At 40.4% G+C, this 13705-nt stretch overlaps 1 protein-coding gene across 1 annotated transcript; it reads right to left on the bottom strand.

The window, feature by feature from the left end:
* Positions 1-5881: 5881 nt before the first annotated feature.
* Positions 5882-13233, bottom strand: LOC104598948 (complex 1 family protein / LVR family protein). Its single transcript, XM_010261256.3, has 2 exons — positions 12938-13233; positions 5882-6275 (listed from the first exon to the last, which is right to left on the bottom strand). The coding sequence occupies exons 1-2, from the start codon at positions 13182-13184 to the stop codon at positions 6199-6201; spliced, it is 324 nt and encodes a 107-aa protein (XP_010259558.1). The 5' UTR covers positions 13185-13233; the 3' UTR covers positions 5882-6198.
* Positions 13234-13705: the final 472 nt, after the last annotated feature.

Genomic DNA, 13705 nt, shown 5'->3' with positions numbered 1-13705 from the left:
TCCTGTCCTCAACATGTCAGCCTTAGATTCTGGTTGCGAGGCTTATAACCTTCTCGACTAGAGTACTCATAGCAACACTCCTAGTAGTGATGGGAGTGACAGTAGTAACTCTGAGGGAGAGGGTTGTGCCTCACAGGGCCAAGTGCGACCAACAGAGTGCAGACTCTGCCAATGAGAGTACTGATTCCACGTGGCCGAGGGATGATTCCCAAAGGGATGTTCTTGGGCACCCTGATGTGGTAGACGTGGAAGAGGCCAAGGGACCCATGTCCAAGGAGCGGGCCGACGCTGAGTGTTGAGGTTGATGTTGGGGCGTTACCCCCGCTCTAACTTAGATAGCATTCTCGACAAGGGGCAAGTTAGTACGTTGGCCGAGAAGTATTACATTCCGGGGGACTATAGGGTTAGAGTCCTTTGTGTGGGTGATAGGTTGTGGATTCCTCCTGAAGGGGAGGTGTGCACGCACAAGCATTACCTTCACTTCGGGTTGCAGTTTACCTTACACCCCTCATTCTGGAGATTCTAAACCATTATAACCTCACCCTTAGCTAGCTCGCTCCCAATGCCATTAGGACGATAATGGTCATATTGGTGATGGCCCATCTCCGAAAGGTGTTTGTAACGTTGGACATATTTTGGAGTTTGTTTGTGCTAAGGAAGCATCCTGACGGGGACGACTTGTGATACTTCCAAGGCCGACGGGGAAGGGTGGTGGACAACCCGTTGTCTATCCATAACTAGAAGAAGGAAATTTTTCTTTGTTAATTGCCCCTAAGTTTGGTCCTTTCGGTCCGGTTAGGAGAACCCAAATACATTGACCGAGAGGATTAAGCCACATAGCAGAAATGAAGAGAAGGCCATGATGACCCGTTTGCATCTTTTGTTTGTAGAGATGGAGGGCAACATGAAGACGAAGTTGCTAGAGGTGGCGTCTAAGAGAGCCGCCGGGAAGGGAGCTACCGAGAGTACATCTCAGCATCCACCAAAGGATGGGATTGTAAGACAATGGGTCTAGGCCAAAGTGGCCCGTAAGAAGACACAACCGCAAAAGCACCCTATAGAAACAACCTGAGACCCTCAGGCCAAGAGACTTTAGCTGCGTAAGCAACACCAGCCCGAGGGGACCTTGGGTGGGTCACATCAGGTGGAACCTCGATCATATGATCCTTGGAAGAACGAGCCACTCACTGCTCATTAGACCTTCCGACTGACATGGAGTGTCCGAGAGGGGGACTCCTTGTCGATTCTTGGTGTCTGTCGGCACCTAGCAGTCAACATGGTCCTTCCTGGGGACTGCCAGTCCTAGACACAGCATTCGGTGGATTCGGTCTGGGACACACTTGGACAAGGCTACTAAGGTATGTGTACAATTCTTCAAGTCCATTGTGTCGCAGAGGTCTTCTTGGTGGTATGTGACTGACGATTTTCTTTTTTCATGTGCAGATGGTCTTTTGCTCAATCAGCCTTTGCAATAAGGTCGAGGTGTTGATCCAACAGCTTCGGCGGGTGCAAGAGGAGATTGAGTGCCTAAAGTAGCAAGCAACTGAGGGCCGGGCACGTGACAAGCATGAGCGTCGCAAGAAAGTTGAGGCCGATGTGGAAAATAACTGGGAGCTCGTAAAGGAGCTAAAGTCCACCCTGGCATCAATGGAGCAACAGTTGGAGGAGTCAGCATCAAAGGCGGCCGAAAAATATAAGACCTCGGAGGAGCACGAGACGGATCTAACCACCTTTGCCTCCCAGGCTTACTTAGAGGGCTTCAACAACTACAAGGCCCAAGTGATGAAGTTCCTTCCGAGCTTCGACATTGGCAAGCTGGATCTGTTTTCCACTAAAGCGCAATAGAGAGTAGATATAGTAGGGATGGACGAGAACCCAGCCGTCGACGCTACTGCCGACACCACTGCCCAGGACACCGCTCAGACTAGAGGGGGCCAATAAACTATTTATTAATTTCTTTTGTTTGGGCCTGTGTGCCCCTAAAACTTGTATATATTTTTTCTTCTTCTTTTTTGTAAGGGATTGATGCCTCCCCCATAAGAGGCATTTTTCTGTAAAGACACTTGAGTAAATGCAATTTAAGTTTCTTTCCAAAAGATGTTCTCCCTTCTTTTCTCTTTTTTCTCTTCTTCTTCTTCTTTGTTTTGTGTAAGGGGCCGATGACCTTTGTTTTGGCTTAGTGGGGTACGGGCGGATCGTCCACTGTGTTGGCCATGGCTTCCGATGGGGCGGTTGCCCTATGGGTGGCTTCCTGCCGAACGCCCAATGTTGTCCAATCGTTGGGCCTAGTTGTCCAGCCTGTTTAGGACCAAGTCGAACTAGTCAATCATGACTAAGATCTAGATGTCAGGGACGAGGTCTTGCTTGTCAGCCATTTTAGGGACACTAGTTGATTAAAATTGGTTTGTTTTTTCTTAAAGGAAAGTTCTAAAGACATTCCCAGAGATGATGCCAATTGTTACTACCAAATATGAAGCCGAGGGCAATAACATAATATATAGCATCCAAGGATGACTGGTCCAACTTGCTAAGAAAAAGATGTCGTAGGCCCTAGGAGCTATCCTAGGGGCAAAGGTTCTGATGATCAAGTTAGCAGAGGGCTCTAAGGGGCCAGTCCAAGCATGAGAGGAGACTTAGAGTTTTGAGTTCCAGCGTGTGTTTACCTTAATGTAGGAACCCCTCTTTATAATTGGAATTGCTTAAGAGGAGTAATTGGGAGCAAGTGGCAGCGGTCGACGATAGTTAGTGATGGATGGTCAGGATCTGCACGTTAGCCAGACCCCCTACATCATATATATATATATAGTAAGTTTATTATAATTGGGTTTATCGGATTAGACCCAATTGTCACGAGAACTAATCAGTTTGATTCTAGGTCTAAAATTACAAGCCCTAGGTCTTATTCGGTTCCATGTCTTTAATATTTCCTATCGGGTCGGTTCCAATTTTACCTGAATCCGACGTATTCTGAGGCGGTACTTGCCTACTTGGTAAACAGAAAGTTTCTAGCATTCCCAATGGAAGAAAAAACAACTATATTTCACTTCGGGAATACCAGAAACGTTTCCCGTAAAACAGTAGAAAACGCGGCCGGAACTTCGAGGCTTCCAGCCAGCATCTATGCGCGTTGCAGGAAAATTGAATAAGGCACAGTCATTAACAAGTCCTAATGAAAATATTGACTGGAAAAAAAGATGTTATAACTTATAAATAAACATGAAGGGTACAAACTGTGGGTATTAATTGAATTGTGGGCTATTTTTTGAAACTGAACCGTTATTATAGGTATGAAAATCTCGAAACGAAAACCAAATTGTATTCAATTACCCATAGGCTTTTTTTAACCAAAATTCAAACCAATTCCAATTGTTCAGTTAATCAGATTTTTCGGTTTGATTTTTTCTGTTCAGTTCAGTTTTTAGGTTTTTTATGAATACCCCCTAGTTAAAACTCATCTAAGTGCAAGAGTTTTCGCTGGCAATATCTCCTATGCCACATTCACTCAATGGTGGGTCCTCGAAAACACTCATGGCAAGCTCTAGCCTTCAAGGGTTTGTAACACATTTCCATGTTGTGTTCACGCCAGACCAAATACTCTTTCCGGGATAAAAGGTTGGTTGTTTGTTTCCTGCACATGACAAATTACCTAGGCACTGTTTGGATAGTAAATCTGTTCATGAGCCAGGCTGGGCCAGGCTTTGCCTCTTCATCAATGGAGAATGTTCAGGCCCGAGCCCGAAGTCCAAGCACATAAAATGTCCTATTTTTGGTGTAATTTAATAAACTAATATTATATTAATTTAATAAATTAATTCATATTTCATGAATAGTAAATTAATATTTGATAATAATTTAATAAACAAATACATATTATAATATTTATTATATATAACTAATATATATTTTTATTATATGTAATGGTATCGAGCCAGGTTTATTTGAAAAAGCCTGAGCCTGACCTAAAAAATAATCGGGCCTAGTATTTAAAGCCTGAGCCCGAGCTCATCGGCCTGAAATTTTATCCAAGCCCAAAAAATATTGGGCCAAGCTGGGCCAACCCGTCGGACTACCCAGCCCATAAACATGTCTATTGGATAGACTTCTATTTTTTGTACTTATTAAAAATACCAAAGATATAAAGTACATAAAATACTTTGGTATTTTTGCTTAAACTGTTTGGGTAAAAAATTTTGAAAAGTATGCTTTTTAAAACAGAAGTACCACTTTTTGTTGGGGAAAGCATGTCCTTTTGTAATTCCAATGATGGTCTCCAATGGTTTTACAGTCTAAGACCGGCGACAGCGGTCCAACTCTAGCAACAGAGAGCGGAAGCATAGTTGAGAGTTTTATCAAAGTGAAAATGAGACTATTTCGCCAAAAAACATAAAGTATAAAAAGCCAATTTGGATAGTTTTAGGTTTTTTGTGCTTTTAGGGTTTTTTTGTACATTTGGGTTCCAAACGCTATATCATGTTTCTATTCAGTTTCTATTCACAACTCAAATACCTTAAGCGGCACCTGAATAGATTCTAGGGAGAATGACGGTTCAGCCCAGGGTTAGGATTTTTAGGCCTAAAGTACAGTTGGGGTAGGTGCCAGCTCGGAATTGATGCCAATTCACGAGTGGGCATTGATGTATAGAGTGAAAGTTTTTGACATTTTGAATGTTTATAGGTCTGCAGTGGAATTCAGAAATCTGCATTGGGCCTGTCCATACTTTTCCGTAGATTCTATACTAATCAATAATGATGACTTACCGATGAAAGATGAAGGTGCAAAGTAAACTTTTTTCCAACTAATTGGATTTCAGCTACAAGAATAACGTTTTGCTCCTCTTCATCAAAGGTCACATCTTCTCTGGATCCTCGATGCTTCAATCCACATTCCATTCAGCTTCTCTTTGATCTTAGGATCTGTATGTGGTGGCTTGATGGCTTCCTTTGGATTTCATTTAATTTTGAAAGAAGCTGAACCTAAGCTCCAGCCAACGCGGTTGAAGTTCAGGTCTAAAATGTTCATTTGGAACCCAAATATATACTCTCACCAGCCATTGTCAAAAACTCGTTATACAGTGGGTCTTGTATGCACATGGATGAACCATCTAAACTCATAATTTGACCACTCCTTGTTTTAACACCTATTAGATCTACTACTAGCTTCCGAATGCACCGATTTTATTCAAAGTCCTTTCACCCATCCATCTAAACATTTTCACCTTCGCTAGTCTCATTTTATGGACATGAAGGATAGTATTGCAAGTATAGATTACAATATACCATATGGCCATAGAAACTAATGACCTAACGCTAAGATGGACATTGACCAGTGACTAAGAATCTTGAATTGCTTGTTGAATTGATCAGCAACACAAAATTGATTCAATAGGCTGTGTTTGGAAACATTGCAAATATGTGAATGAAAATATGTAGTGTAAAACAGTTCATATAAATTGTAAAGTTGGGTTAATTTTACATTGACAAATTTGCCTTTTTACCAAACAGGCTTTTAGCTGTAATGGATGCAAACACTAATTCCAATAAAGCATATGCTTTTTTTTTTATCAAAGGCCCACTTGAATGCAAATTTATTTTTTTTATTGATGTGACATCTTATTATCAATGTAAATATGCATTGGTCTGTCATTTGTCAATGCAAAAATGTAATGTTGCCAAACACAGGCAAAAGTGAATCAAAGTGCAAATTTACCCTGAACCGGGATTTACACTCCATTTGCATTGTTTCCAAACACAACCTTAGATTAAAAAAAATAGAGATACAATAGTGGCAGCTAATATTACTCAAGCACAGTTGAAGAAGGTGCAAGCCAAGTATCAAACTCATGTGCAATCCCGACACCACAGGAGATAGGGACACAACTATCTGATAGATATGCTATAGTCCTATCCCAATATTATTTTATTATCATTGAAATCAAATTTCACCATCATATTTTGTCAGTCAAATTTGACACCTGAATGAGCCAAGGGAAGAACCTCAAAACTGCTAGGCAAAAACAGTTTTCTAGATGTTTACATTATCACCATAGACCATACACCATAAATTAAAGCTGTAGAATGCTGAAAAAAAAAAGAAAAAGTTACAACCTTCTTCTAAAACATCCAACAAAATAGTCATAGAATAATGCCAAACCTGGAGCATGAATGGCCAAGCACCTGTCATGATTCCCCTCCCTACCTCTCATACAGACCTTGGGAGAGTCTCCTCAGAGGGAATCTCAAGTGTTGTCCCTGCATGCTCTTTGCTAGGCTTAACCTCTGCAGCATCCACAATTTGCATGTGATGGTTAGGAAAGTTATAGGATATGCTTGTAAGCACCAAATCAAAACATCCATACCAGAAAGATTAGAAGATTGTGATCTAGAAGTAATCAAACTCAGAATATTAACATATAACTCAACAATTGGCAACTATAGAAGGGAAAAATCCAGAGACCCCCTTTCATACACCATAGATGTTATGAAAGCCCAGTCTGAGCAACTTTTTCCTGCCCTGCTGTGACGGTTCAGCCACCAACACCACCATCAAGCATGCCATCAGCACACCATCTAAGTGTCATCATGTGTCTTGGGTGGGTCATTGTATGCTTTTTGTATAGGGGGGTATGCCAACGGCAATTATGTAAATAGTAGTATGATTATTCAGCATTTTGATGTATCTTTCTATCACTTCCCCAAAAGCTTAACGGACGCTTTGAGGGGAGGTAGGTAGTCGAGTGAATCAATAGCATGTAAAGGTTAAGCACGAGATCCCCTCGACACTAAACTGTGTGCTTGTGCTTGCCACCAATTTATGCAATACAAAGAGCCTTTTGTCTAATTTGTGTGCATTTGTTGTTGCTTTGTTGCTTGCTTGTTTACTTCGTAGGCTCTCTTCAACTAACGAGTGCCGTACGGGGCCCCAACGCACAGCCCTGTGACACTGCGGCAGGTCAACTGGATCAACTCACTGGACTGAAAGCCAATGGCTGGGTATCATGCATTTTTGGAAAAAATAAAATATAGATACACCTAAAGCTTATATTATGATAAAGTCAAAAACTATGGTGACGTTTGGCAAGTTTTTTTAGAAAGATCTTCTAGCAGCCCAGATGGCCAAGAGATATGTTGAGCTTTTAAGGTCTTGTCTTTAAAGACAAAGACCGTTAGGTAAGCAGCTCGGTCTACCGGGCTTTTAAAAATGTGTTTAGACACACAGAAAGACCAGAAAACTTTCATTTGAAGCTTCCCGAAATTTGGCGATTTCAGTCTTTTTGGGTCTTTCCACACGTGTCTTCTCATCTTTCCAACTTTTGGTTATCAAACAGAAAAAGACCGAATTCAAGCTTGCCAAAGCCCAAAAGACCACATGGAAAGACATGCCAAATGCTGCCTATGTTTTAGAGTCCCGCCTAAAACATAATTTGCTGGCCTTGGAGCCTTCTAAAAGAGATGTTCACTCTGCAAGAGGACTCTGCCTCCCTAACCACATGTCATAATTTCCTAAGGTTCTCTTATCAGTCTCACATACATCCAATAACATCCTGGGAACCTCAACCTCAGAAAACCATTATCTCTACACTGATTGACTTATCTACTACAATGGATCCAGACAAACCATCAGGATCTCTCTCTACTGTCCATTCATGAACCTCATTTGCCAAATGGACATGGGTTTCCAATAAAACATCCATCACAACAAGACTACCTAATCTTGGTTACAGCCATCTAGGGTCTTGGAAGGAGTGGACTCAATGCAGACCTATCCTCCACTTTTTTTTGCACAAAATAGCCACTTTTGGATTCTTACATGTTTTCTCATGCTTGTCAGCCCGGGATTTTACCATCAAACCAAGCAATTGAAATAAATAAGATCCCTGCAATCCTGCATTACAAGTTGCCTATTTATCAATTATGATACTTGGACACCTTTACAATCCCAGAATTATCAGTCTTGGACATGATAATGTACCAAATCTGAACTCGATACTGAATGCACACCTTAGAGTACAGTTTGTAGCATTTGCACTTTTAAAATGCCCTAACAAATCTTACTAGAAATGATTTGTGTATATTAGAAGCTTAATGAAATTTGGCAAGATAATAAGTATTAAGAAAATAACAAGTGACTTGAAGAATTAAAAGACTATATATAAAAGCACGATATAAGCATTTTAAATGGGATACTGTACCCACATTTGTGACTGGATGTTAGGAAATGGAGTCATCCCAATTTCCCATACTTGTGTCTGTGTCAGTATCCATATCTGGGCATCAAAGTTGATTGATTGGTAGCATCGTTTTGGCACAGAAAAACTTCTAGCTAGGCAAGGAAATCAAGGAATAGTGGACACATCTCCTTCAAGTAGTTACTTATTAGCCATGTGCAGGGTATTCGTCATCAGATGGGAAGAAGCCAAGTAGGGCATGCTGATAGCCCAGCATTTGGGTTGTTGTAAGACCACATTCAGTTAGTCCCCACAACAAAACAGAGGTTGCTCAAATTTGTAATAGCCTCACAAGGATCTTTGGAAGATTCCACTTTTTCTGAAGATTTGGAAAAGTTCATTTAGGAGTATCTTTTTAGTCCATATTGGAAGATTCCACTCTCGTTGTCACTGTTTGTGTGTGATTCCATACCTTCAATGGTAAGATGCCATTCAGATTTTTGTCCATGATTAGACAAGACTAGAGGTGACACTCCTCAACCTCCCTTCTTTCTCTGTACCTATTTTCTGTTTTCCATGATTCCCTTCTGCCTTCTCTACACCTAAAACCTTCAATCTTCGTTCTCTTCGCTCATTAATTAGTCCAGCCCATTTTGCTCATCTTCTTGAAAAATCTACCCTCTACAGCCCACTTTGAACCCTTATTCCTCAGTTTTTTATTTGTTCAGCCTCTTTTCAAAATATTGTCCTATAACAGAAGTATTCCAGAAAATATAATCATTTATTCAATATAGAGCAGTTGTGTACAGAAGCCATACAAGATTGAGAAAATATAGGCATGCTAAGGAGAACTCAATTATATGGTTCAGAGACCCCTCATACGGTTTTGGTCATGTCCATAGTTTTTTTTTTTTGGATCAGCAAAACAGAATTTTATTAAGGCTTAAAGAAACCTCGAGTCTAAAGTGTTCTCTAGACTGAAAGAGGGCTTGGTAGGGGCTGGTCCAACAAACAAATTCAAGAGGGTTTATAATGAAGTCCAAAGGTGCAATGAAGGAGATAGCTGAGAAAAAAGATTCCGAGACTTAAGTGTTAGATGGTGTCGTGACCCACAGGTTTGTTGCGTTTGAGAAAAAGGTTGATATAGTTGGAGAGCTGGGGGTTCACAAAAAGGAGAGGGGAGGAGTGGAGGAGTGGAGGAGATGAATCCCAATGAGTAAATCCATTTTAAATAGCAAGGAAGAAAAGGGTGGATTGGAGGTAGAGGATTTAGCTGCAAGAGATGTAAGAATTGGCTGGAGTTTAGGTCTATTCTTTTGGGGCGACAAAGGTTTTGCTAGACGGGCTTTTGAAGCATTTGAAAGGAGCAAGAGGGAGGAGATTTAAAGAAAGGTTTAGTAGGGGAATGAAGAGAGGCATGGAATGAGGAAGGAGATAGGCAGGAAGAAGTGTTTGAAGGAGAAGATTAAGGTGTGGGCAAGCTGGCAGAGGGTTTGTGCATTGGTTTCGTGAAATTGTGGACTCAAAGTTTTCTTCCCTTTAGTTTGATGTAATTGTGTCATGTTTGGATAGTGTTTTCTGGGTGTTGCCTCATCACCCGCTAATGCTTGTATTAAGTTTTTCTTTAATGAATTTTTCATTCTATTCTTCAAATTAAAAAAGAAAAAACATTGAGCCCAATATAAATGATATCTATGTACTCCTTGCTTAGCTAATCCATCCGCCAAACCATTAGCAAACCTTCTAACCCATCTTACATGAATGTATATCTATTTTGACAACATCTTGAACCGCCTGAACTCATTTCTAAATTGCCAATAAAACCCATTCTCTTCTTTTCAACTAACCAAATGATTATCTTTGACCCCCTTCTACAATCAGCCTTGTGATTCCCATTTCCTCCATTTTTGCACCCCAACAATAGCAGCCATGAATTCTGCTCCCACTGTTTTTTTTTAAGTAAAAAAGAAAATTCATTAATAAAAAAAGTAGTATATCCATGATGGGTGTTGAAGCAACACCTAATAACAAAAATAGAACAAAAAGAAATATAATTTCAAATCTCCACTTCTCCCAGTAGATGAGATGCCTCAAGCAATATCAATGCCAAAACTATGGTAGATTGGCCTACTGCCGACCTAGTTATCTAGCATCCATTCCTTGTCTTTAGAGATTCCTCGATTCCTTACTAACATCCTTCTTCTACCATCTCAAAAACCCCCTAACAGACCAGGAAATCAGCCTCATTTTTGTCCTCCCCTCTTAATTATCCCTTGTAACTTTCCTCCACTCACTGAATCACCCTAATCAGTTGGCCTGAAAACAGACCAAAAATATTCCCACCCCCATCTCGTATCACTCCTCCAATTCCGGAGGGTCCCAGATTGCCCAAACTACTTCCATCAAAATTAAGTTTCATCCACCCTCCAATTGGGGGAGACCATACCTCAAGGAGTTTTTGTTTCCTAGAGGAGGAAAGAGCTATCGACCCCCCCAATTTCTAAAAAAAGTCTTCCACTGAAAAATCTGAAAACAGTTCCTAAGTCTTAACCCAGTGTGTTACTCTTAGTATAACAGTCTCAATGGCTGCCTCCTTATTTCTTTCTCTATCTTCAAAGATTCTTAAGTTCCTCTCCTCCTAAACTATCGATACTACTGCTGCCCTTTGCACACTTACACAATATTCTACCTCTTTTCTTTGTGCCTCTCAAAAAAGATGGGCTAAAGAGCATTTCCAAACAAACAGAAAGGATCCACCTGCAACCAAAAAGAGAGCAAAACCATTCCCAAATATAACAAACAAAAGGACCAGAGATTAAGAGGTGGTAAGCAGTCTCACCATTCAACTTGCACAAAATGCACCAGTTGGGAGGATTTGTGGTATGTTTTTGAGACTTACACAAAATGTCCATGGTTTTATTGGTATGCGCCAGTCACACAACACATCAGATCCACACTTCATCCACCCTGTTCTATTTCTATGGGCTTTGGGTGGCAACATCCTCTCTGATTTCTTTCTCATTATGGATGACTCATCCAATGTAACAAAAGTGATCAGTTTGGGGTATCCTCTGATCATCAGTCTTACTTGCACCACCTATGCTACTAATTTTTCTACTAAAATTGCAAAGCATGTACAGAACATTCTCAGACTTGTATTAAAACAATTTTAAAACATCTCCCCATTGCTCTAGCTTTGCATTCGACCAATTCTAGTCTTGTCAATCAATACCACATCATCATCAAATAACATACATCACAGAAATAAGGTGTTCACTCTCCTTCCAGGTAAGGAACAATTTTTCATGAATCAACAACTCTTAAGAGTATTTTAAGTATGTTCAAAGAAATGATTCATACATGGTATTGGGTATACCATAGGCGATGGGTCAAGCCCCATGAGGGAAGGCCCACTGAACTTATATGGAGAGAAGTTGGTGAAAGTGAGTAATTTCCCTCTTGTCTCATTATGTTCTTTCAAAAGGAAAAAAGAGGGAAACATATGAGAGATTTTTGCTATTCTATTGGAGGGTTTTGAAAAAAAAAAAGAAAAAAACTCAAGGGTTTTCTTGGAGAAGCAACGTTTACCGTGAAGGCTCATACCACAGTAAATTGCTTTTGTTATGCTTCTCTAAAGTTTGTTCCGAAGAGGCTATTCTTCCATTTGAGGTGAGAAGTATTGTTGATTCTTTCTTGATTGTATTCTACTTTGTTGGTGAGAGATTTGAATTGTAACCAAGGGGTTTTTCCTTTCTTGATGATTTGTTTCTTCTAGCTGCTGCTAGACAGCTGTTGTATTCCCATTACTATCATTATAGTGGAGATTTTACTGGGTTAGTGCCTCGTGGTTTTTCCTCTTCACATTGAAGAGGTTTTCCATGTTAAAAATCATGGTGTGCTTGTTTCTTGTGTTTTTGCAGTATCTTTGACTTGATATTGTCTATTTCTGTTGTTTTACTGCCTTGTTCATGATTCGTTTGAGAAAGGACTGTTTTTCAGGTAACCTAGAAATCTGTCCAGGAAATATATCGTATTGTTACAATACAGTGCATCCATTGACAGAGCTATAACAGAGTATTTCTGTTATACACTGAAATTCACATAGGGAAGGATACGAATATAAATGCCTTGTTCAAAAGAAGTTACCTACCACTAATGACCACACACTTCCATCTCTATACACTGCAATTCACATTCAAATGCTTGACGTTACCCAACTAGTTCAGATATTTAGTATGCCAATCTGATCTTCCTGAGTTGCACCTGGTTTCAGTACTTTCTTCACAAGAGAACCAATACATCAATGTGGACACAGCTTAAAAGTAACAGCAGTTAAAATGATGCAACGGCCACTGATGCTTTTATAACCTTTACTGCTCATTGGCAACGCAGGACAGGAGACCGTCCTTAGACGTTTTGACAGTCTGTTCAATTTCTCACTTCAAGTTATAACAAATCAAGGTCTTTCAATACCCGGAAACTAGTTCTCTACAAGTAGAATATAATTTAGGAAATTATATATTTTAATCGAACTTGTAACAGACTAGTCTTCCTAGATTGCACATGTTTCTCATAAAATTCATAAAGAAAATGGATAGCACCGAACGAGAAAGGAAAGACTGGGAAGGAAGACGAACAAACAGTTGATGGGCATAATATAAATAGTGTAGAAATAACCTTCATTGCCAAAAAAACAAAGAGAATGGAAGTATCCATCAAAGTACAGGATATGAGAAAGAAGCACGAAGTCAGATTTAAGGAGGCTTTATTTACCGAAACCGCCTCTTGAATTGAGTTTGGCCTGGACGATCATGTTGGAGATGAAATCTGAAGCCTCGCAAGCATCGGCAAGGAGTTTCTTTATCTCCTCTTCGGACGTTACGTTACGGTTCTCTTCGAACTTCTTCCTTACTTCTAGAGCCGACTCATTAAGCATCAGTGTGTCACCGGCAAACGATTTCCGAGTGGCTCGAAGCAGGGCTCTGTAAGCACTGAGTGCCTCTGCTGTTCCTCTTCCCATTTTCTGTCGTCTTTCCCTCTCCCTCTTTGTACATTGATCTTCATTTGGTCTGTTAAAAAAACGAAAAAAAAAGAAAGAAAATAAATGACCTAATTAGCTCTTTGATCCTTTGGGCCTTTTCCGGGCCAGCCCATTAATAAATAGTTTTGGGCCAATTGGCCTAACTAAACGGGAAAAACTGTTAAAAGTCCATTTTTCGAGTCCCGCCATAGTAGTGATGGTATGGTACCAGAAAGGTATTGGCACCTAGCAAATTAATGACTTCTATTAGATAGCTCCCCCCCCCCCCCATGGATTTGCATCGATCCACGGTAGGATTCATCCCATCCTGATGGTGGGGTTAATAATTCTGAGGTGGGTTGATCCCATTTAGGTACCTGTAGTCTTCCTTGGGTTCGGCCCCAAAATGGAATCCCGACGAGATGGACCCAAGTCCAACGAGTCAATAGTAGCATACACACAGTTAAAAGCCATGCTAACAGAACCACTCCTTCCATCAGGAGTCAGGATCAATTCGGACA

The sequence above is a fragment of the Nelumbo nucifera genome, chromosome 3 (genome assembly GCF_055504915.1).
Source record: "Nelumbo nucifera cultivar China Antique chromosome 3, China Antique-T2T, whole genome shotgun sequence".
NCBI lineage: Eukaryota > Viridiplantae > Streptophyta > Magnoliopsida > Proteales > Nelumbonaceae > Nelumbo > Nelumbo nucifera.
The sequence above is the reverse complement of the archived record's forward strand: the minus strand, read 5'-3'. Positions and strand labels throughout refer to the sequence as shown.